The sequence below is a fragment of the Gopherus flavomarginatus genome, chromosome 22 (assembly GCF_025201925.1).
Source record: "Gopherus flavomarginatus isolate rGopFla2 chromosome 22, rGopFla2.mat.asm, whole genome shotgun sequence".
Taxonomy (NCBI): Eukaryota; Metazoa; Chordata; order Testudines; family Testudinidae; genus Gopherus; species Gopherus flavomarginatus.
In genome coordinates this window covers 11,286,191-11,307,222 of record NC_066638.1, presented here as the reverse complement: position 1 = coordinate 11,307,222, position 21,032 = coordinate 11,286,191, and the positions used below count along the sequence as shown (strand labels likewise).

At 56.7% G+C, this 21,032-nt stretch overlaps 1 protein-coding gene across 1 annotated transcript; it reads right to left on the bottom strand.

Annotated features, from left to right (window-relative positions):
- Positions 1–966: 966 nt before the first annotated feature.
- On the bottom strand, positions 967–15,804 carry LOC127038972 (digestive cysteine proteinase 2-like). The gene is made up of 11 exons (XM_050932031.1): positions 15,701–15,804; positions 10,245–10,301; positions 8,674–8,766; positions 7,707–7,879; positions 6,799–7,039; positions 5,694–5,895; positions 4,710–4,903; positions 3,951–4,042; positions 3,193–3,354; positions 2,057–2,246; positions 967–1,154 (listed from the first exon to the last, which is right to left on the bottom strand). Exons 1-11 carry the CDS (start codon positions 15,750–15,752, stop codon positions 967–969), a joined length of 1,644 nt encoding a protein of 547 aa, XP_050787988.1. The 5' UTR covers positions 15,753–15,804.
- Between the last annotated feature and the right edge of the window lie 5,228 nt (positions 15,805–21,032).

Below are 21,032 nucleotides of genomic sequence, written 5' to 3'. Positions count from 1 at the left end.
GAACCTCTGTGGCTATAAACTGGCACAGCTCCGCTGCTGGCCCTGGAGCAATCCTGACTCACGCCAGCCCGGGGCATGCAGCTGTTCGGACTCTCCACTGAACTACAGCACCCCCTCCCCACTGAGTGAGTCTGGCTGGTAGCAGGAGCCAGGCTGGTTGAGCCATGGGCGAGGGCAGCGCTGGGTCGAGGAGCCCTGCACTGCCAGGCCTTTCCCCTCACCCCTCCCATGGAGAGGCACCCGCAACATTGTAGGAACGCTGAGTTTTGAGAGGTGCTACGTGCCCTGCCTTGTGACTGCCCCCAGCAGGAGGGGGGCCCTGCTCCGCTCCCTGGGGCAGAGTCAGGCAGCAGTGAGGGCAAGACACAGCCAAACCCTGCTTCCCCCAGCTCCCCCACCCCCCTCCAAACACACAGACACAGCAAACTTCTCCCCTAGAGTTTATTGTCCTGGTGCTCTCCATGCATCCAGCAGCCTTCTGCTGCGCAGTGTAGCAGAGACGCCAGCTGTGCTGGCATCTATCCCCTCACTCAGTAGCAGCCATGCTTAGCTCTCCCTCTGCCCCCAGCGTCTGTGGCTTGCCCTCCCCCCACTCACCGCTTGACACGCTATAAGCACGGTGACTGTGGCAGGTGTCCGTGATGCACAGACACACATCAGCACAGTCCCTGCCTTGTGGAGCATCTGTTCCAAGGTGGTGCGAGGTGCAGGGGGCCCCTCAGCTTGGAAACCACCCAGCCTCTCACAGGGCCTTAAGGGAATCAGCTGAAGGTATGTGGGTATTAAAGCAACACTCCAGGAGTGACCTGCCCCAGCCAGAGAGTTGCTGTCAGGCCTCTGAGCTTTTGAGGTAACTGGAGCCTAGTGAGAGTTCAGCCAGAGGCAGCTGAATGGGTCTCTCTCCCCAGGGCTAGCTGGTCTCTCAGGCAAGGCTGGGGGAACAGGCCCTGCATGCAGCGTCCACGCTCAGGCCAGGATGGGGTACGTTGCTGCCGTCATCACCCCGCAGTTGTTGTCCCGCATGGACATGAGGATGTAGCCGGCATTACCCCAGTAGGTGGACCAGGAGTTTTTGATGAGCCAGTAGCTCTCCCCTTGCAGGACTCCATAGCCTACGGCGAGCACCGCGTGGTCCAGCTCTGTGCTCTTGTTTCCTAGGAGAAAGGAGAGGAGACTTAGCCTCCTTCTGTTGGGAGGTGAGAGACTGGGCTGTGGGATCCTGCCTGCAGGAGGCCAGCAGGCCATGCCCTGTGCAGAGGAACCACCCTACATGTCTTCCTATATTCATCGTATGACTGCCTTACAGGAGTTAGTATAGAGGGGAATGAATAAGGGGGGGGGCTATAAAAAGAGGTGCAAGATCATGAGTGGGAGGGAAGGTCAATGCCACCCAGGAACAAGGGGCTGCCCAATGAATTAAAAAAGGAAACATTTTAAAACATGCTTTTTAATGCCATGCCTAATTAGCCTGCAGAACTCATTGCCACAGGATATCCCGGAGGCCAGGAGTTTAGCAAGAGTTCATAGATTGGACATAGAGAAGGAACATCCCCAGTTAGGTTAGGCGGGATAAAAGATAAGAGTTCTGAATCCTCCTGCATTAGGGCAGTAGGCAGTCATGCTCTGTATGGGGCTAGCGTAAAAGCTCCCCCCATGGGCAGGTTGTTCCATGAGGAGTTTCTTGTTCCTCCCTCTGAAGCAGCTGGGGGGGATGGGACTGTAGCCTTTGTTTTTATTGAAAGTTAGTTTTAGTGATGTTATGTTGAACCCTCGAGGACCTGGCCCTGGCGGCTCCAGTCACAGTTCAGCAGAGTTACCCCTGTTAGATCTGGAGCTCAGAGGAACACATGGAGGCCAAGGGAAGTAACACAATCACAAAGCTGTGTGATGTTATGATTAATTAACAGGGTCCATCCCAGACGAGATGCACCACGGGTCTGATCGAGCTGTGGCGGGAATCAATGCAGCTGCTTCTGCCCGCAGGGAACCTGGCTTTGTCCAATTCGAGACAAGCAAAGTCCTCCCCCAGCAGAGCCCGGCGCACCCCAAGACTCACCGCAGGCAGGTTCATAGTAGACACCGTTGGCATAGAAAGCAAAGGACTTGGGGGAGGCGTCGATGTTCACGGCCACCGGGCCGTGCTTGTAGAGCGCCGCTTTCAGGGCGGTGACGTTCCCGGGGTCTACGTTGATGTAGCCAGCGACCTTGGCTATGAGCTCAGACTGGTTGTAGTGGCAGTACCCATTCTGGAGGGGAAAGGCCGGTGTGAGAAATGGGTGACAAGGCTACTGCAGCCAAATCCAGAGCCCTGCCCTTCAGCCAGACGCCTGCATGGCACCATCTAGATATCATGGCAGAGCAGACAAGGCAGGCTAAGGAGGAACTTTCACTGGTCCTGCCGGAGAAACACTAAACCCAAATCTCTCCCATCCTGCATCAGGGGTTTGGGTCTACACAGGCCCCCTCCAGCCCCTGCCAGGGTTAGGATGAGTCAGTGACAGCGGTCGCGCAGGCTCTGACCACACACAGCCATCATCTCCTCAAGTTCAATGGAGCGGCTCATGCGGGAGAAGTCCCGCTCTTGCACAAGGGGCTGCAGGGTGGGAGTGCCAGCCTTACCGCTCTCCTGTCTGGGTACCGACGCAGCCCCCGGCGCTGTGACATTTCAGCCAGCCTGGGACGCAGGGCAGGGCTGAGTCCATTTAATGGGCGCAGAGCTGAGGCAGGGAAGGAGGGCGGCGGTCCGGAGGTGCTCAGCACCTCCGTCTGCACTGGATGGCAGGGGGCTCTGCAGCTGCTCAGCACCAGGGCCGGATTTACACCTTACGCACCCCTAGGCACAGCATCTTCAGCGCCACCCCCCCGCCTACCGCTCCCCTGTGCGTTGCCCCCAGTTTTAGAGAGGCAAGGCACACCTAGGCACGGGCCTGCTGTGCCTAATGGAAATCCGGCCCTGCTCAGTCTGCCCGGGGGCAAGCTCCCTGGGGTCACAGAGGCAGCCTGATTTAACCACAAGGCCGTCTTGCCTCTGACAGGCCTGGCAGTGTCTGAAGTGGCCCCAGATAGGGTACGAAGCACCCTCAACCCCCCATGGAGACAGCAGGCACGAGGGTGCCCAGTGCCCCGAAGCCCTTCCCAGAATCTTCCCCCAGACGGCTCTGGGCTCTCCTCCGACGCCAGCCTAGCGCTCACCTGGCCCATGTACGGCCCGTAGGACTCGGTGCTGGCGATGCCACCGTGCTTCTTGATCCACTCGTATGCCTGCCACTCCTCGCCGCCATCGCAGGCGTGGTTCCCGAAGCCCCAGGAGCAGTCGATCAGGACTTGCTGGGACAGCGGGGTCAGCACTCCAGTCTGGGGGGCAACCGGGAGAAAGTCAGGGTCCCGGCCGAGATATCCAGCGTCCCAGTAATGCACAAAGCCCAGAGGAGATGGGGGTTGGGGCTCCCCACCAACCCCCGGCTCACAGAGGGGTTAGTTGTCTCCCTCCTCCAGCCAAAAGAACCAAAGGTTCCATCTGGGCACTGCCTCCACCCAGGGCCTGCGCATGGGGGGAGGGGGGTCACTGGAGTGTGCCCGTCTGCCCACTGTCCCATTCAAGGATGATTCTCCCCCCCAAATTGCTTCCTCTCCCCAGTAAGGGGTGGCCTCCGCTTCCCAGGCATGTTGTGTCTAGCAGGACCAGACACACCATGCTCCACATCTAGTAGCTCCTCTTGATCAGGTGCCAGAGGTCACCCGTGGCATGGAGCAAGGCCATGTTCCCCTTCAGGGCTCAAACCTCAACTACCAGGCCCATGCAGCTCGGCCGGGGGGGTGGATTCTCCAGCCCAGAGGATCGAGACTAGTGGCAGGAGCCTGAGAAGTGGGTGTGGGCTCCGATGCCCCAGCCTGCCTCGGAGACTCTGCACTGCTCCCTCCCTAGACACGCAAGGCAGCTGGGCTCTCACCTTGAGGAACAGGGCCCCCTCCATCGCCCCGGTGGTAGCAAAGCTCCAGCAGGAGCCACACACGGCCTGGTCCTTCACTGGGGTCACGGCGCCTGGGGAGGGAGAGGTTACAGGGCAGGAGCGTTTGCAGTGAGGTAATTTGGGGTTTTTCATGTTTCCCACATTCTTCCATGGGAAAGTGGCCATTTTGCGGGAAAGTTCCTTTTCGCAGAGAGTAACTGACCCCACTTTGGCCCTTTGTGGGGCTTGAACCTGGGACCCTCAGAGCTTAAAACAGCCGCTGCTACTGCCTGAGCTAAAAGACATGCTCCATTAGGTGGAGGCCGCGTGAGACTCAAACCCTCTTCTATGGCCCAGTTGCTAGAGCAAGACATAGGCCCGTGCCCTTAGTCTGGGTTTCGCTAGGTCTGGTCAGGAGGAAGTAGGGAACCCTACAGCCCAGTCGCTAGAGAGAGGCATAGGCCCGTGCCCTTAGTCTGGGTTTCGCTGGGTCTGGTCAGGAGGAGGTAGGGAACCCTACGGCCCAGTCGCTAGAGAGAGACATAGGCCTGTGCCCTTATTTTGGGTTATGCTAGCTCTGGTCAGGAAGAGGCAGGGAACTCTCAGTGCATCAGAGCTAGTTTTCTCTGGGACCTGTTTCCCTTCTTAGCCTGTCCTATGCAGCGGCTCCAGACGAAAGCCCCGTAGGCAGCGCTTGGACTCCCTGCTACACCATTGTCAGGTTACCATGAGAGGCAGAGCCTGGCCTGTCTCGCTCACCGTACAGCCTCCAGTCCAGGCTCTCTGGTAGGACGAGGCTCTTGTATGCTTCGGACGGGAACGGCTGCCCATTGTTGGGGGCCCCACTCTTTAGTCGCCCCCGCAGCACGGCCATCTCCTCTGGGGTGCGGTCGGCCAGGTGGTTCAGCACCAGCTTGTAGGGCAGGTTGGCCCGATTCTTGGAGTGGACGTACCTGGGAGGGGATGGATGATGTTAAGAGAGGGAGAGCCAGGCAGCAGGCAGCAGCACTGGCTTGTGGCCACCCTCCCAGCAGCCAGTAACCCCAAAAACCAAAAATCATCATGGGCATGGGAGGCTCCTAGCCATGCCAGGGCGCATGGGAGAAGCAATCCCAGAAGAAGCCACCTCCTCCTCCCACCTGCTGAGGGTAGCTGATTGGAGACCCCTAGTCTGAAGCCTGGAGAAGCTCAGCCCTGTAACGAGAGGGAAGGGCCTGGGACAGTATCTGGGTCAGGTTCCATGGGCCGTGATGCAGACCCTCTAAGCTGCTCTTGGGTGGGGGGGGGAATGTCATGCAAGAGACTCAGCCTGCCTCACTTCTAGTGGTCTAGGGAGTTCCCTCAGCTTGGGGCTGCCCCACGTGTGGTGGGAGAGGCCAGGGGTTTGCAGCCAAACTTTCCAACCCCAACCCCTGGATTTTTTTGGGTGCCCAGCTGGAGACACTTGGGGCTGGATTTTCAGCGGGGGCCGAGAGTCCCGAACTCTCGAGCTGTGCACCCAAAGAACAGCAACCAAAAATCACAGTCACGCTGTGTCCTGGGTTCGTTCCAGGCATACAACATGAGGGCACATCAAGAGAGTACCCCAGCGCAGCCCCATACAGGCCAGGCAGGAGTCTCTTCCATTGTTATTAGAAGACATTTCTATCAAGCAACCAGTTTTTTGCTTCATTGAGAAACATTCCTTGAGATGTTTAAACAAACCCTCTTGTTCCTCCTTGCCGTTCCCAGATAGCCCCGTACCTCATGTTGTGGATGAAGGTACGTTTCCTGTGTTCCATCTCCTTCTCGGTGCGGTACGTTTTCCTAAACTTCTCCTTGTAGTGGTGGAACAGCCGGTGATGGACTCTGTCTGTTTCTCTAATTCTCCCGACAAATTCCTGCATTGGATTGGCCAGGATCTGATGCTCCGGCCCTGCGCCAGGCCAGTGCTCGCATTTTAGACCTAGAAAGGACAGAAGCAGAAACAACTGTTATGGACAAGTTTGTGGCAGGCACAGATTATCCCTGGAGCAGACTGGAAGGGCAGAAGTTATCAAGAGCAGGATTGACTGTATCTGATCATAGAATATCAGGGTTGGAAGGGACCTCAGGAGGTCATCTAGTCCAACCCCCTGCTCAAAGCAGGACCAACACCAACTAAATCATCCCAGCCAGGGCTTTGTCAAGCCGGGCCTTAAAAACTTTTAAGGATGGAGATTCCATCACCTCCCTAGATGACCCATTCCGGTGCTTCACCACCCACCTAGTGAAAAAGTTTTTCCTAATATCCAACCTAAACCTCCCCCACTGCAACTTGAGACCATTGCTCCTTGTTCTGTCATCGGCTACCACTGGGAATAGTCTAGATCCCTCCTCTTTGGAACCCCCCTTCAGGTAGTTGAAAGCAGCTATCAAATCCCCCCTTACTCTTCTCTCCTGCAGACTAAATAACCCCAGTTCCCTCAGCCTCTCCTCGTAAGTCATGTGCCCCAGCCCCCTAATCATTTTCGTTGCCCTCTGCTGGACCTCGCTCTGTCCAATCATAAATCAAGCTGCATCTTCACAAGTTCACTTCTTGCTGCAGTATAAAGTTGTGGTTGGCCTATAGGTAGAGAGTAGACCAGATTGTGCTGGTACATGGCTGTTAATCTGGAGTAATTCCCTTAGAGTTGTGGGGGGAGGGGAGGGTTACATCAATGTTCACCAACCCCTTTGCCTGGTGTTGGCCTGCGGCGTGGCTGGGTATTGCTGTAGCCAGAAGCGCATGCATGGTATGGAGGGGATGGGCAGTGTCTCACCTGGATCTACAGTCCCATGCTGCAGTGATGGGTGGGATGGTGGAAGCCCAGGGCAGCAGTGCGCTTACCGTGTGGGAGGCTGAAGACTTCGGCCGGGTAGCTGCGGGCAAAGCCGCTGTAGTCGATCTCGTACTTGTCGTAGTGGGAGCCCAGCAGGCTGTTGAAGCCCCGCATCTCGTAGTGGACAGGCACGGGGCCGTCGGCGGAGCTGGCCACCCACAAGGTGTAGACGTTTTTCTTCCGGCCCCAGTAGGACACGCTCTGCAGCACGGTGCAGAGCTGCCCTTTGTAGGACTCCTCCCGCACGGGCTGGGGAGGCAGCGGGCGTTAGGGGCTGTGTTTCCGGATGAGGCGGGACAGCTAACTGCCGGAGCAAGAGATCTTACACGGTGCACACGCGAAGCGCTGCCCGCGGCGTCCTGGCCAGCAGCTGTGCGCACTCTGAGCCGCAGGACCGAGGCTCCCTGTACAGCAGTCACCCAAGCTCACGCCTCGGGGCTGGCAATCTAGACCCCCCCTCTTGTGGGGACATTCTCTCCGGGGGCACACAAAGGGGGAAGTCCCTAGCCCCCTTCAGCTGATTACCCTGGGCCCGTGTACAGGGGGATGGGGGCAGGCTTCCCCGGACCTCTTTCCACTTGCGCACCCATGGGAGGGACAGTTTGACCCACAGCCAGCCCTGGCACGAGCTCCACCGACTTGAGTGGCAATGCACCGTGCTTAGGGCAGGGCTGGATTTGGCCCTGGGCTTGTCACATCGCTGCCAGGGGAAGGGGTATGCTGGCGCTATTACCCATCATGCACTAGTCTGCCGCAGAGCCCCATGGCGCGTGTGCCAATGGCCCTGTGCTATGGAGCAGGGCGAGGTAGCTAAAGGGTCTCCTCGGGGGGCAGGGGGAAGGAGACTCCATTCGCCGAGCAGGACGCCTGGCATCCGGGGCCCTTCTTTGGCAGGTCCCGTGAGACATGGGCTCACCTTGAAGCCGTCCAGGTGGGGGAAGACGCTCTGCGGGCTGATGAGATCCCCGGCCGTGCCATTGACCCGGAAGCACTTCCGAACATTCACCTGGGTTTCTGTGGTTTCTGGGGTCACCTTGAAACTGGCGCCGAATGGCTGCACAGAGCCAAGCTGGTACGTGATCACTTGGCCTGCAGGGACGCACCCAGGGCAAGCACTTACCACAGAGGGCTACAACAGTGCTGCGGGCACTCACGCCCTCCCTGAGGGCAATGGGAAGCATAACAGAGGCAAGCGTCACTCTGTGCTGAGCGACAGGCGTTTGGGAGACAAGGGCCATGCCGGGGGCTAGAGGTAGCCCCAGCATTCACTGCAGTGGGACTAGTGGGACTCCCCCAAGCTGCTAAGTAGGAGTAAATGGGGTGCTCACGGGTGCTCCCCTCCTGCTCAGCACTCGTTCGCCAATGGTGTTGCCCTGGTGTGCTGCTGGCAGGCATGGAGAGGAGAAGCCGGCTTGCTGGACAGGGGAGGGTGGCCAGTTTAGTTGAAGCAGCTGTGACCTGAAGCCATTAACCACCTTTTAGCAAAGAATCACGGAATAAACTAGAGTTATGGGCCTAATCCCGAGCATCCTGGCTTGGATTTCCCTCTCTGCCACCCCCGGGCTTCACTGGGGGGCTGCCTGCGTCAGGACCTCAGCTCTGGTAACATGCTGGGGCCAGATCCTAAGCTCCTCGCTACACCCCAAAAGCTCAGTTTATCGGCACCACAGAACTTAAACTGATCTCGTCTTAGCCTGCAGGGCCCTGGCCCAGGCGCTGCCTCTCCAGGCGTCCTGAGACAGAGACCCATCCGCAGCACTAGCTGCACTCAGAGGAGAGAGCCTGGCCGTGCAGCCAGACATGGGTAATCCATTCACTGTGCATAAGGGGGAAAGGACGCTGCCTCCCTGGACCGCTACCCCAACAGTATCCAGGTGACCTACCGTGGTAGTACTGGATGCGGCTCTGGCCTCCGCTCAGGTTGTACCAGGCTTCGAAGGGCTCATTGATTTCAGCATAGGGCAGGCTGATAACCCCTGCAAGACACAAGGTGACAGGAGCCAGGTTAGCCTGTCCCATAGAGACCGAGGGACCAAGTCATATCTCTAGTTAATCGCTTTAGCGATGGTGTGCCAGCCTCGTCCATACAGTCAGACAGCGCTCCCCAGCTGCAGGGCCAATGCAGGGGCAGCTAAGAGCAACCCACCTGCTGATTTTAAACACAGGAGCCTAATCCTGAGCCCCAGCTCACCCTGTACCCAGGCAAACTCTCCCTGAAGGTATAAAAGCCAAGTAAGGGGTTGGCCCAATGTTCTCTAAGCTGGTTTTGTGGTTCAGCATTTGCACAGCAAATCATTAAGGGCTGCGAATTCACGACAGAGGGGGGTTGGGGGGGATGGGGCAGCACAGAGGTAAATTTCAGTTGCCAGAGACATCCTTTCTACTGAGAGCTTGTCGGGAGGGGGCCCAGGGTCCTTGCCCAGCTAGGAGGAGGTTGTAAGTTCGTCTCAATAGGGGTCCTGTCCAAACCACTCCCGAGGCGAAAAAGCTCATTTTGCCAGGGTCCAAAAGGGGCTAGAGGTGGGGACGGGGGGGATCTAAGGTTGTTTCAAGATGTCGTTGAACTAGATTACATGCACCTCCTTCCTAGTGCACTGAGAAATGGGAGTGGAAGGCTCCTCTCTCGGCCCCCAAAGAGCTGTGCTGCAGTGCATAATGTTTGCAGTCCTGGAAACCAAACTGATGAGAACAGGGCGGAGGGAACACACCAGCCCTCTCCTGCCTTTGTGGCACTTGAGCCTGCAGCTCTGAGTGTGCAGGGTGATATCTCGGCTTCTACAGAATTACTTTCCTCCCTGCTCTTTGGAATCTTACACGGGAGTGTGGCATTCAAACACAGACCTTCGCCAGACCTCTGCAAATAGAGGAGGTGCAACCGTCTTTCAAAATATACAGCTGGAACAAACCTGGACAACAGTATTCTAACAGGGCCTTAAAGCTGCACTCCTTTGCATTGTGTGGCTGGGGGGTCTGATTTGAATCCGAGACCCAGCTCTGCAGCTTTGGTGGCTGGAACGCATCCCAGACCTGGAGGGGACTGATTTCTCAAGCCAGATATGTCTAACAGCTCAAGAGAAGAGCTAACCCCCTCCCCACCCAACCCTTGCACCCAGATGCCAGGCTAAACTTGACTTGGAGCCGAGCCCCACTTCTGCCCTGCAAAAGAACTTTGGGCCACATTTTCAAAGGTATTTAGGTGCCCACAGCTGCAGATAAGCACCTCACTAGCTCCCATTGATTTCCAGGGGGAATTAGGTACCCAACCTAAGGCAGCCTCTATTTGCATTAAATACTTGTGAAAATCTGTCCCTGGGTGATTCTACAGCACCTTCCAGCCAGGATCTCCAAGCACTTGCAAATGCTAATTAAGCCTCAGAACTCCCACCCTTAAGACACCAACTCCCTGGGACAGCCCCCAGAACACACAGGGTTAAGCCCACTCCTGGAGCATTACCTGTAACGTGATAGACATCTCCGAACTTGGGGATAGGCTGCAGGTTGCCCTCAGCTCCTGGAAGAGAAGGGTCATCTTATTCGCCTTACTGGCAGCCACTTCATTCCCCACCAAGACCAGCCCAGGGGAGCTGAAAGGACACGAAGCCTGCACAGCTTTGTGGGGGCCGTGCACGGTATCTATCCCAGCCCAGTGCAAGGAGCAGTCCAGCTGGCAGGGAGTTAGACATCTGAGTAGCTCATCACCTGAGGTGACCCATTAACAAGCTCTTGACTCCCTGAGAATCCCAAGCTGGGGATGTGTCACGGAGTCCCCGGGCGATGCTCTGGCACTGCTCCCCACCAAGCCAGGCAGGACTTTGGGGAGCCTCCTCTCCCTTGGAGCAGACTTGTTCAGGGCAAGAAGCTCACACGGCTTCACCTCCTGGGTCTCTCCTTGGAGCATTCAGCATCCTCTGCCCCTCCGTGCGCTTCCCACAGCGAGTCCACCCCAGCGGGGTCCTGGGGAAGCCACAGGGTCCTGCACTCCCACTTTGCAGTCAGATGTGACTCTCAGCCAGCCAGTAACACAGAGGTTTATTCGATGACAGGAACAGGGTCTAAAACAGAGCTTGTAGATACAGCGAACCGGACCCCTCGGCTGGGTCCATTCTGGGGGGCAGTGAGCCAGACCCCCAGGTCTGCCCTCCACCCTTGACCCCAGCCAGCTCCAGACTAACCACCCCTCCCAGCCCCTCCTCTCTCCTCAGCCCCTTTCCCGGGCCAGGAGGTCACCTGATCCCTTTGTCTCCAACACCTTCAGCTGGCACCTTTGCAGAGGAGGGGCGCAGGCCATCAGTTGCTAGGAGACAGAGTGTCAGGCATTTAGGGGCACTGGCCCTTTGCTCTGCTAGATACTTAAGAACTGCCATGGGGACACTGAGGCACCAACACAGTACTCAGAGAAAACATTAAGAACTTTCTCAGTTCGTCACATCTCTCCCCCCTTAGAGACCGAACTGAGCGAGGTCACTCCAGCCAGTGACCTGGGGAAGTTCGAACCCACCAGCGTTCCCATGGATGCCCCAGCATCTCTCCCATTCCTTGGTGTGAGTTACACCAGGACAGTCCAGTCTCACGCCCTCCCTTAGGTCGGGTGTGCTTGATGGCACTTGCAGGCCGCATGTGAGAAGGTTTATGCGGCTTGAACCCTTTTGCTATCCCCAATACCCCTGGGGTTCAAACTGGGACAGGGTCTTCTCCCAGCACTCTGGGCTGCAATTCTGGCTCCCTTGGTTAAGAGCCCCCATCTTGGCCTTTGCCAGCTCTGGGCTTGGGCAGCCGCTTCCCACTTTGTGGCCCAGACACAACACCTCTGCCGTCCCACCTTACACTTTCCAGCTTTTATCGTCAGTCCCACCTCCTTGAGGCAGCCCAGCCCCCTCTTCACCTGGGACACCTGTTCCTCCCAGGTCTGGCTAAAGATGCACACGTTATCAGTGTCTGCCAGGGCCAAGTTCTCCATCGCCCTCTGCTTGTCTAGAATCTCCCCAGGCCTAGGCATGGGGTCGGCATTGGACACTGTGATGGCTTTAAGCTTCTGATAGCCCCCATAAAACCAGATCATCCTGTCTCCCTTGGGGATCAGCCCCATGGGTGAGGCCCATGGGCTGTAAAACGGCTGGATCCCATCTAAAGCCAGCATGTTCCTGACCTCTCTCTCCAGGTTCTGGGTTCCTTTCCCAATGACTCTGAATGGGGAACACCTGATGGGGAGATTGGCTCCCACCTCAGGGAAGAGATCCCCCCGGGGGTCTTCCCCCTTCTCCATCCAATCCTCCCTCTTCAGGTCCAGGGGTCCCCTCACTCTCCTCCCATCCAGCAGCTCAAATGGGAAGAGCCCTGTGGATTCCTGGAGTACCACCAGCTGCCTCCCGATTCCCCCCAGTTCTACTTCCCCTTGGGGAGCCCATTCCCGGTACAGGAATCCCTCCTCCTGCAGGACTCTGTCCCTGCAGCCTTCCCCAAGGAGGTTTGCAGCGCTGTGGCCAGCAAGTTCCCTCAGCTTCTCCAAGGAGGGATCCTTTTGCAGCTCGGTCTGGGATTCAGCAGCTGGGGCAGGGAGTGGGACCTGCTCCCTCTCGCTGGCTGGGCCTGGGGTCACAGCCCCCCCGAGCCCCGTCCCTGGTAGCTCCCTCCCTGCTGTGTAATCACTTCCCAGCAGCATGTCTGGACCAGGTAAACCTGTTTGGCAGCTGACCTGCCCTGCCTGGGTGTCCCCCCACTCAGCTGGGGTCTCAGCTCCCCCCGTGCTCAGTGCTGCCCTTGTTGTCCCAGTGGGGCCAGGCAGCGAGCTCTTTGCTCTGGTCACAGCATCAGAGCCAGCGTGAGCCCCCTCTCCGGTGTGCAGGGGGGCGGGGAGCATCTCTCCCTCCCACTCAGCCCCAGGGGGCTGGTTACAGGTAGGCAGGTATCCTGAGCCCAGCAGCCCCTCCCGCCTGCCAGCCAGGTTATTTGCATTTTCACTGACCATTTCCATCCTAGCCAATTGGTTCCCTGGATTTGAATTCAAACCTTCGGCCGTTACAGGAGCGGGGCCTGGATCCTGTCCCATGGGGAGACAGTCACCCCCCAACAGGGCCTCCCAGCCGATATCCTGGAGAACCCCAACGACCAGCCAGCCCAACCCCTCCTGGGTCTGCACAGGGATCTGGGCCATAGGCAGGGCGAGGGTCTTCACCCCAGGGAACTTCACCCAGGTCCCACAGTCCCTCAGCATCTGGGGCTGCACCACCACAGTTCTCTCTGTCCCAGGGTCTCGCCCCCGCAGGCGTGTTTCCCCACTGACCCCTGGGCAGCCCCCTATGTCTCTCTGCTCCACCATCACCAGTCCACGCTGCTGCTGCTGCTTCTTCTGCAGCTTTTCCTCGGGCTCTTCCTTTCTCTCATGGTCCTCTCGCTCTCTCGGGCTCTGCTCCCATCCCATCCGTCTCCAATCTCCTGATGGGGAACCCAATCGTGAAGACCCTCGTCTGATTGGGGACCAGACTCCCGGGGATGCCTGGCTGATGCTCCAGCTGCTCTCAGATCCTCTTGTAGCCCCATCTGGGCCAGGAATCTGCTCCTCAGAGCGGTGCTTCTCCTTCAACTGCACGATTAACTGTGCCTTGGTGAATTTCCCCATGCGTAACCCTCTCTTTGTGCACAGGATCACAATGTCCTTCTCAAGGAGATGGTGATAGGCCATCACTTCACCGTTCCCAAGTGGCTCTGGACTCACAGGCCTGTGTGCTCTTGGCTCCCCCATGGTTTCCAGGAAGAACCCCTGGTGTGCCAGCCCTTCTCGTGATCACCACCTCTTTGCCAGGGTCGAGCTGCAGACTCCTCCGCCCCGGGACTGCTCCTGCAATCCCCGGGGAACCCTGCTACTGCAAAAATCCTTCTCTCTCCCAGGGTCGAGCGGCAAGCTCCTCCGCCCCTGAGACTGCTCGCTGCAATCCTCAGGGGGACCCCGTTACTCCAACAGTCCTTCTCGCTGGTCACACACTCCCAGAGGTTAACTGCCCCCTGAAACCGTCCCACTCTGAGCCTTCAGCATGCCTGGTCCTCATTATCCCTCCTCTGTTTTACTGCTCCCCAGTCACTTACTGCAAGCAGCGCCATTCACGGGGTGCAGTACGTCCCGCCGCTGCCACCAGTTGTCACGGAGTCACCGGGCGATGCTCTGGCACTGCTCCCCACCAAGCCAGGCAGGACTTTGGGGAGCCTCCTCTCCCTTGGAGCAGACTTGTTCAGGGCAAGAAGCTCACACGGCTTCACCTCCTGGGTCTCTCCTTGGAGCATTCAGCATCCTCTGCCCCTCCGTGCGCTTCCCACAGCGAGCCCACCCCAGCGGGGTCCTGGGGAAGCCACAGGGTCCTGCACTCCCACTTTGCAGTCAGATGTGACTCTCAGCCAGCCAGTAACACAGAGGTTTATTCGATGACAGGAACAGGGTCTAAAACAGAGCTTGTAGGTACAGCGAACCGGACCCCTCGGCTGGGTCCATTCTGGGGGGCAGTGAGCCAGACCCCCAGGTCTGCCCTCCACCCTTGACCCCAGCCAGCTCCAGACTAACCACCCCTCCCAGCCCCTCCTCTCTCCTCAGCCCCTTTCCCGGGCCAGGAGGTCACCTGATCCCTTTGTCTCCAACACCTTCAGCTGGCACCTTTGCAGAGGAGGGGCCCAGGCCATCAGTTGCTAGGAGACAGAGTGTCAGGCATTTAGGGGCACTGGCCCTTTGCTCTGCTAGATACTTAAGAACTGCCATGGGGACACTGAGGCACCAACACAGTACTCAGAGAAAACATTAAGAACTTTCTCAGTTCGTCACAGGATGTGACCTCCTGAAATGATTCCAAGATGCCTGGGGCTCACACGCAGGCTGGAACAAGGTTTATAGTGGGGGTGCTGAAGGCAGAAGCCAGGGATTTGGGTTGTTATTACTACTTCAAGCAGGGGGTGCAGCAGCACGCCCTAGTTCCAGCATCTATGCACACAGACAAGGGAAGAGAAGATGAGCGTGGCCTGGCCAGGGTGTTAGAGTTATGTAGGGGCGCTCCCTCCCCCCAAAGCAGTGCAGGGGCTAGACCCCAGAATTAACGACCCTACACATCATGCCATGCCTGCTGGTCCCACTCCCCCAGACCAAGTCACCGGTCCCGGTGATCACGCACACCTGCAACTCCCAGAGAGTGGGCTAAGTCCTTGGCTACCCTTGGTGGATAGAGGCTGCTTCACGTCAGCACTCACTGTCCCAGCAAGCAATTGTACTTCCCGTGGACGGGAATATCCCTGCCCAGGCCAGAACAAGAGAGGCCCCGGAGACTCCCTGGATTTTCAGTTCCTACCCCCTGCTCCCTCCCACTCCCCCCCTTTCTGCAGGGGAAAACTCCCACCACACCCCAAGTGCCACTGGCCCCAGGGCAGACCATGGCCCTCGAGGCAGAGAAGAGACAGAACTTGGTGGGCCTGGCTATAAAGGGGGATTCTTTACAGAGGCTGCTGGAGGCAGACAGCCCCCATGGGACTCACAGCCACTAGCTGCCAGCCTGACGCAGCCTCCCTCAGTCGAGGCCTGGCCTCTGGAGTCATGGAAAGGACAGCAAGCACCGTGAACAATGCAATATTATAATAGGAGATATACCAATCTCCTAGAATTGGAAGGGACCTCGAAAGATCATTGAGTCTAGCCCCCTGCCTTCACTAGCAGGACCAGTACTGATTTTTGCCTCAGATCCCTAAGTGGCCCCCTCAAGGATTGAACTCACAACCCTAGGTTTAGCAGGCTAATGCTCAAACCACTGAGCTAGCCCTCCCTGTTTTCTTGGACCAAGCACCCCAGGGTTAGGATAAATAGCCCAGTACCACACTCCCAGTGCCTTTTCAGTAGCCTCCAATGTACAGGGTGGGGCGGGATTAGCAGGGAAATAAACTCACCTGAGCAACAGCTCCACCACAGGAGAATCAGCATCCACCCGAAGATCGCCATGGGTGCAGCACATGCGGCCAGGCACTCTCCCGCTCCCGCTTTGCAAGCCAAACCTCCCAGAAGCCCCCTAAAAAAGAGGCTGGATGTAAATCACCGGGACTCTGTCAACCAATGGGAAAAGTCGGCCCTGCCCCATGGGTGGGTTAAAGAAATGCTGCTGAATTCAAGAATTGAGAAGGGGCAGGGCCTGGTCCTTTCTTTGCACCCAGCCTACTGGCTGCTGCAGGTCCAGCGTTTGAAGCAGCGGCTCAGCATGTGCCCATGGAAAGACAATCACTGCAGGACAGATCAAGGCCGAAAGAAGCCGTCCCTGGGCTGAGGAGTGGTGTGTGTGGGGATGGATGACTCGAAGACCTTGGAAACGTCCATTCGCGGGGACGAACAGGCTCTAGAAGTTGGTCGTGCTTGAGTCTCTGCAATCTGCGCCGCACATTCTGGATCTCACCGTGCAGATCTCACTTGCCCAGTGTTTCCATACTACAGTGATGGGCGTCAGTCACAGGGCGATGCTCTAGAACTACTCCCTACGAAGCCAGGCAGGACTCTGGGGGAGCCTCCTCTCTGGGAGCAGACTGTCTCCAGAGCAAGAAGCTCACACAGCTTCCACCTTCCTGGGTCTGACCTCGGAGCATTCAGCATCCTCTGTCCCTCCGTGCGCTTCCCACAGCGAGTCTGCCCAGGTGGGGTCCTGGAGAAGCCAGTGGGCACCCCAGTTCTGCAGTTGTGACTCTCAGCTAGCCAGTGAAAAAGAAGGTTTATTAGATGACAGGAACACAGTCCAAAACAGAGCTTGTCGGTACAGAGATCAGGACCCCTTAGACGGGTTCATCTTGGGGCCAGGGAGGCCAGAGCCCCATCTGGCCCCCACTCCATTTCCCCAGCAAGCTCCAAACTGAAACTCTCCAGCCCCTCCTCTGGTCTTTGTCTCTTTCCCTGGGCCAGGAGGTCACCTGGTCTCTTTGTGCTCCAACACCTTCAGTTGGCACCTTTGTAGGGGAGGGGCCCAGGCCATCAGTTGCCAGGAGACAGGGCGTCAGCCATTCTCTGTGCAGACAGCGTCACACTGGCCCTCTAGGACTCTGTAACAATCACGCACCCTTATCCCACCACCTAGATACTTAAGAACTGCATAGGGGAAACTGAGGCACTCACACAGTATTCAGAGAAACCGTTAAGAACATTCCCACTTGGTCATAGTGTCGGAGACAAATAGATTGTGGTGTCACCCCTGGCTATTGCTCCTTCAAGACCCCCAACTCATTTCTTTCATCCACACAATTTGTTTCCATCTGCTGCTGGAACCAGCAGTTGAGGAGAACGCGATTTGTCCTTCTGCAGCCTGGGCTTATCCATCTCTCTAGGCATTAAGAGCAGACATTTTGGGGATATGAGCTGGGGTGAGGGGGGCAACTTGAGACACCATAGATTTTCTGAGGTGCTAGGCATCTGAAGTCAGCTTGGGGGAACCCAAAATTGGTGGCCCCCTTTGGCAATTTGGCTCCGTGCTGTATGTGGGGTCCAAAACAGGATGCCAAGAATCTCTGTAGAATCATCCAGGCTGATCCCCACGCCCCATGAACCCTGATCTTGGAGAGATGCTGAATGCTTTGTGTCTGACTCATCCCTGAGCTTTCAGTTCGTGGCAACCGCTGGTCTAATTCTAATAAAGAATGCAGAAAAAGGAAAATGCTTAATAACTAATTCTCAGGTAGCCTTCGCTCCCTCCACTTGCTACAGCTGGTTTCCATGCCAAGGCCACTGGCAAGCACTTTCTCTGCCAGCTGAATCAGTATGTTCCTCAGTACCCCAAACATAGAAGATAAGAACTCTGCTCTTTCCGCCAGATCCTCCCAGCTCATGCTTATGCTCAGAATTAATTCAGGCCAAATTCTGCTCTGTTTCCCAGGTGTAAAGCTGGTGTGATTCCGCTGAGGTCCATGGAAATACTTGGCCTTTACAGCAGTGCGAGTGAAAGCGGAAATTTGAGCTGTTGATTTTAAGAGCATCCTCAGGAATTAATACTGATATATTTGTATTGTGGGAGCATCTGGCCATCAGCCAAGGACCCGGCCCCGTTGTGCTAGGCCCCGTAAAGACAGTTCATTTCCCAAAGAGCTTAGGATCTAAGTTCAAGGCAAGAGACAACTAGCCGAGAGGGGGAATAGATGCCCAGATTCTCCAGTAACTGATTTGATGTCATGAAGCCTCTCACACCAGCCACAGGATCTGAGTCCAGGTCACCTTGTCTCTGGCAGCCAGGAAGCTGCAGGGAGTCATTGCATTAGCACATGCAGGTCATTTCCCTGGAAGGTGGTTGTCAGGGCTGCTCAAGAGGACGGGCACCGATGGAGTCAGGCTCTTCCGTTCGTTAATTGGAAGGGCTAAAATATCTGCTGAGCCTCATAGCAATAAACCCTCCGAGCATTTCCGGCGAAGTGCTATGCTAGTGGTGTATCACCAGGAACCGCTCTGGGCAAAGTCAAGGGCACGAGGAACAGCAGGAGCTGCCCCCGACAGTGGTGCTTGGGGATCGCAAGGCAAGAGACTGACGCAGGGGAGAACGGGGCCAAAGGTGCAGCCGGCCTCGCTGAAAGGCAGCCCCTATCTGTGCAGCTGTCACGGGTTGTTGCTATTGCAGCGGCCAGCGGGGGATTCTGTAGTCACAACACCATTGCCAGAGTCCAGTGTCGGATGGTCTAGAGGAACAATGGGAATATAGGCCAGAGGTTGGAGTCTTCTTCCACATGGTATGTTAATGAGCCTCAGCAAAATTCATTCTGGATTATTTTTTCCACTCACAGCTCCAGCTCCTAGAAAACAGAGAAAGAAAAGACCTTTCAGGTCCCCGGGCAACCCTCTGGCCCAGACCTCTTCCTTAAAGTTTATTTTCTAGCACGTTATTCTGTCTAGTTTGAAAAGTTTTGCTGCCCAAAGATTTCCCAGAAGTTCCCATCGCAGAGGTATCCATTTCGGACTGAGGGGGTGGTGAGGGGAACTGAACTGAGGGATGGAGGGGGGAGCTGAACTCAGGGAGGGGGAAACAGGGGCCGAAATGGGAGGGGCTGGGCAGATCTGGGGATGGGGAATGGGCTGAGCAGATGGGAGACTGGGGGATAGATTGAGGTGGAGGTTGGGGACAGGATTAATTGCTGGGCAGGGGGGTGGGCAGATGTGGGGCTGAGAACTCCTGCAGTGGAGGCCGAAATTCCCTTCCCTGGTAAGTTTAGCAACACTAATTGTCCTCAGGGAAAATTGGAACCACCAACCCCCCCACAGTATCATCTTTAAAAATCTCATGCTCGTTTGGGCCAATGTCATGATTTTTGATCCCTGGAGGTTAGCAGTGGCGAAGCAAATGGGTTACCAGAGCACCACCCTGCCAGTCTGGGCTGAAATTCTCTCCAACCCGGGTGAGAGGCTCGTCGGTGTGGATGGAAGGGGGGATGAGGCAATCCCAGGAGCAGAGTCCGGGCTAACTCTCGAGCCTAAGTCCAGTTTTCAAAAGTCACCCAGGAGGGTCAATCAGAGGTAGGCTCCTAAGTCACCCTAGAACATGACACTCTGGCTCCTCATTCCCCTGGGTGAAATTCTCTGGGCACTGGATCCGCCCCTCCCTGGTGGCTCCTGGCAGCAATTTGCTCAGCGGCCCAGCCCGAGGGGCAATTCCACCAGACAGCGCCAGGTGGCATATGATCCAGAATGATTTGTTTCCCTTACAGGTGTCTACTGTCAGGACTGGGCAGAGACATTCCCAGCGGGCCCCTTTCTGGATGGACCAGCTCCTTTCCAGCATGGTCGGTTCAATGCAGGACACTTGAATCACCTAGAGAAGACCACACACACACACACTCACACACATACACACGCTCTCTCTCTCTGCAGGGCTCATCCTCTCCAGAAGGGGGCAGTGCACCCCCCCCCATTTTTGCCCTTTTCTCTAAGAGAGAAATGAAGTCCAGTGGTTAGAGCAGGGGAGCACTCGTGGGTCAGAACCTCTAGGTGTTTTTGTCAGGTTCCTGGCTACTGACAGGCTCTCGAACCCTTTGCCTCTGCTATAGAAGTGCTGGGAGCAAAGCATCTGACCCTTCCGAGTCATATTGTAAAGAAGCAGGCAAGAGGGTAATCAGATTGATGGGACTCTAAGCCTCTAAGCCCTGCTCCAATGTTTCCTCCATCCCCACATGTGGCGTCTGAGTCCCTCTGGGCATTCCCAGCTCTTCCCCTGGGTCTCTAAGTAACATTAGCTGCTCCCCTTAGCTTCTCATGAGACCTCATTCCCCAGGCCAGGCTGGGAGGCACTCAGCATCCTGGGGCCTGCTCCAGCCTTGGCAGCCAGGTTTTGGGTTCCTGAGATTGCTACTCCACTGGGGCCCCGGCAGGGTTAAATGGCTCCAGATTCCTCCTATCTTCACAGCCCATCCACATGGAGATCCTCTCATAGGACAGGAATCAGGACCTCTCTTCACCTGCTCCGTGGGGCCCAGGTGCCCACACCTGCCTCCTAGTATGACTGAAATGGCACATGGAACCCCAAGCAAACCTCGGACCAGGCTGGGGACACCAAACTGTGAATATCCCCATCCTGGCAGGACCATGGCGTGGCACTGAGATCCCAGCTGGATAGATACAGGGATGGGTGCAGCTCTGGCCAACCCCAGCCCTTGGTGAGGTGAGCTTGGTGTGCTCTGTGTCTACACACAGCTCATCTGGTAGCTGGAACAGGAGGGCTGCAGCTAGCATTTGTGGGTTTTCTTTCTGGCTCTGGGGTGGGCATGAGGTGTAAAGGTTAGAGCAGGGGGGTCTGAGAGTCAGGACTCCTGGGTTCTTTTTGCTTGAAAAATTGTCAGTTGGCTCTAGGAAATATTATTATCCCAGAGGATGGGGACTTTTAGCACCATCCAGCTGGGATCTCAAAGCAGCTGAGCTTCTAAACCTCCTCGGGGAGAGGAGGGTTCCTGTCCCCCGGCGCAGATGGAGAAAAGTGGCAGAACAAAAGAGAATGGGGGAGTCGTAACTCCCAGCTTCCCCCTCCCCCCGCTCCACCCTACTCCCCTCTCTGAGCTGTGATAGAACCCAGGACTCCTGACTCCCAGCACCCCCACTCTAACCCGCTAGACTTCCCCCCTCCTGGAAGAGGGCATGAAACTCAGGAATCCAGACTCCCAGTCATTCTAACCATTGAACCTTAGTGCCATCTAAACAGCAAGTATGTTGCTGTTAAAAGCCCGGAAGTTTCTATCATGGTTCCTTTTCCTTTCCTGAGCCACCAGCCACTCACAG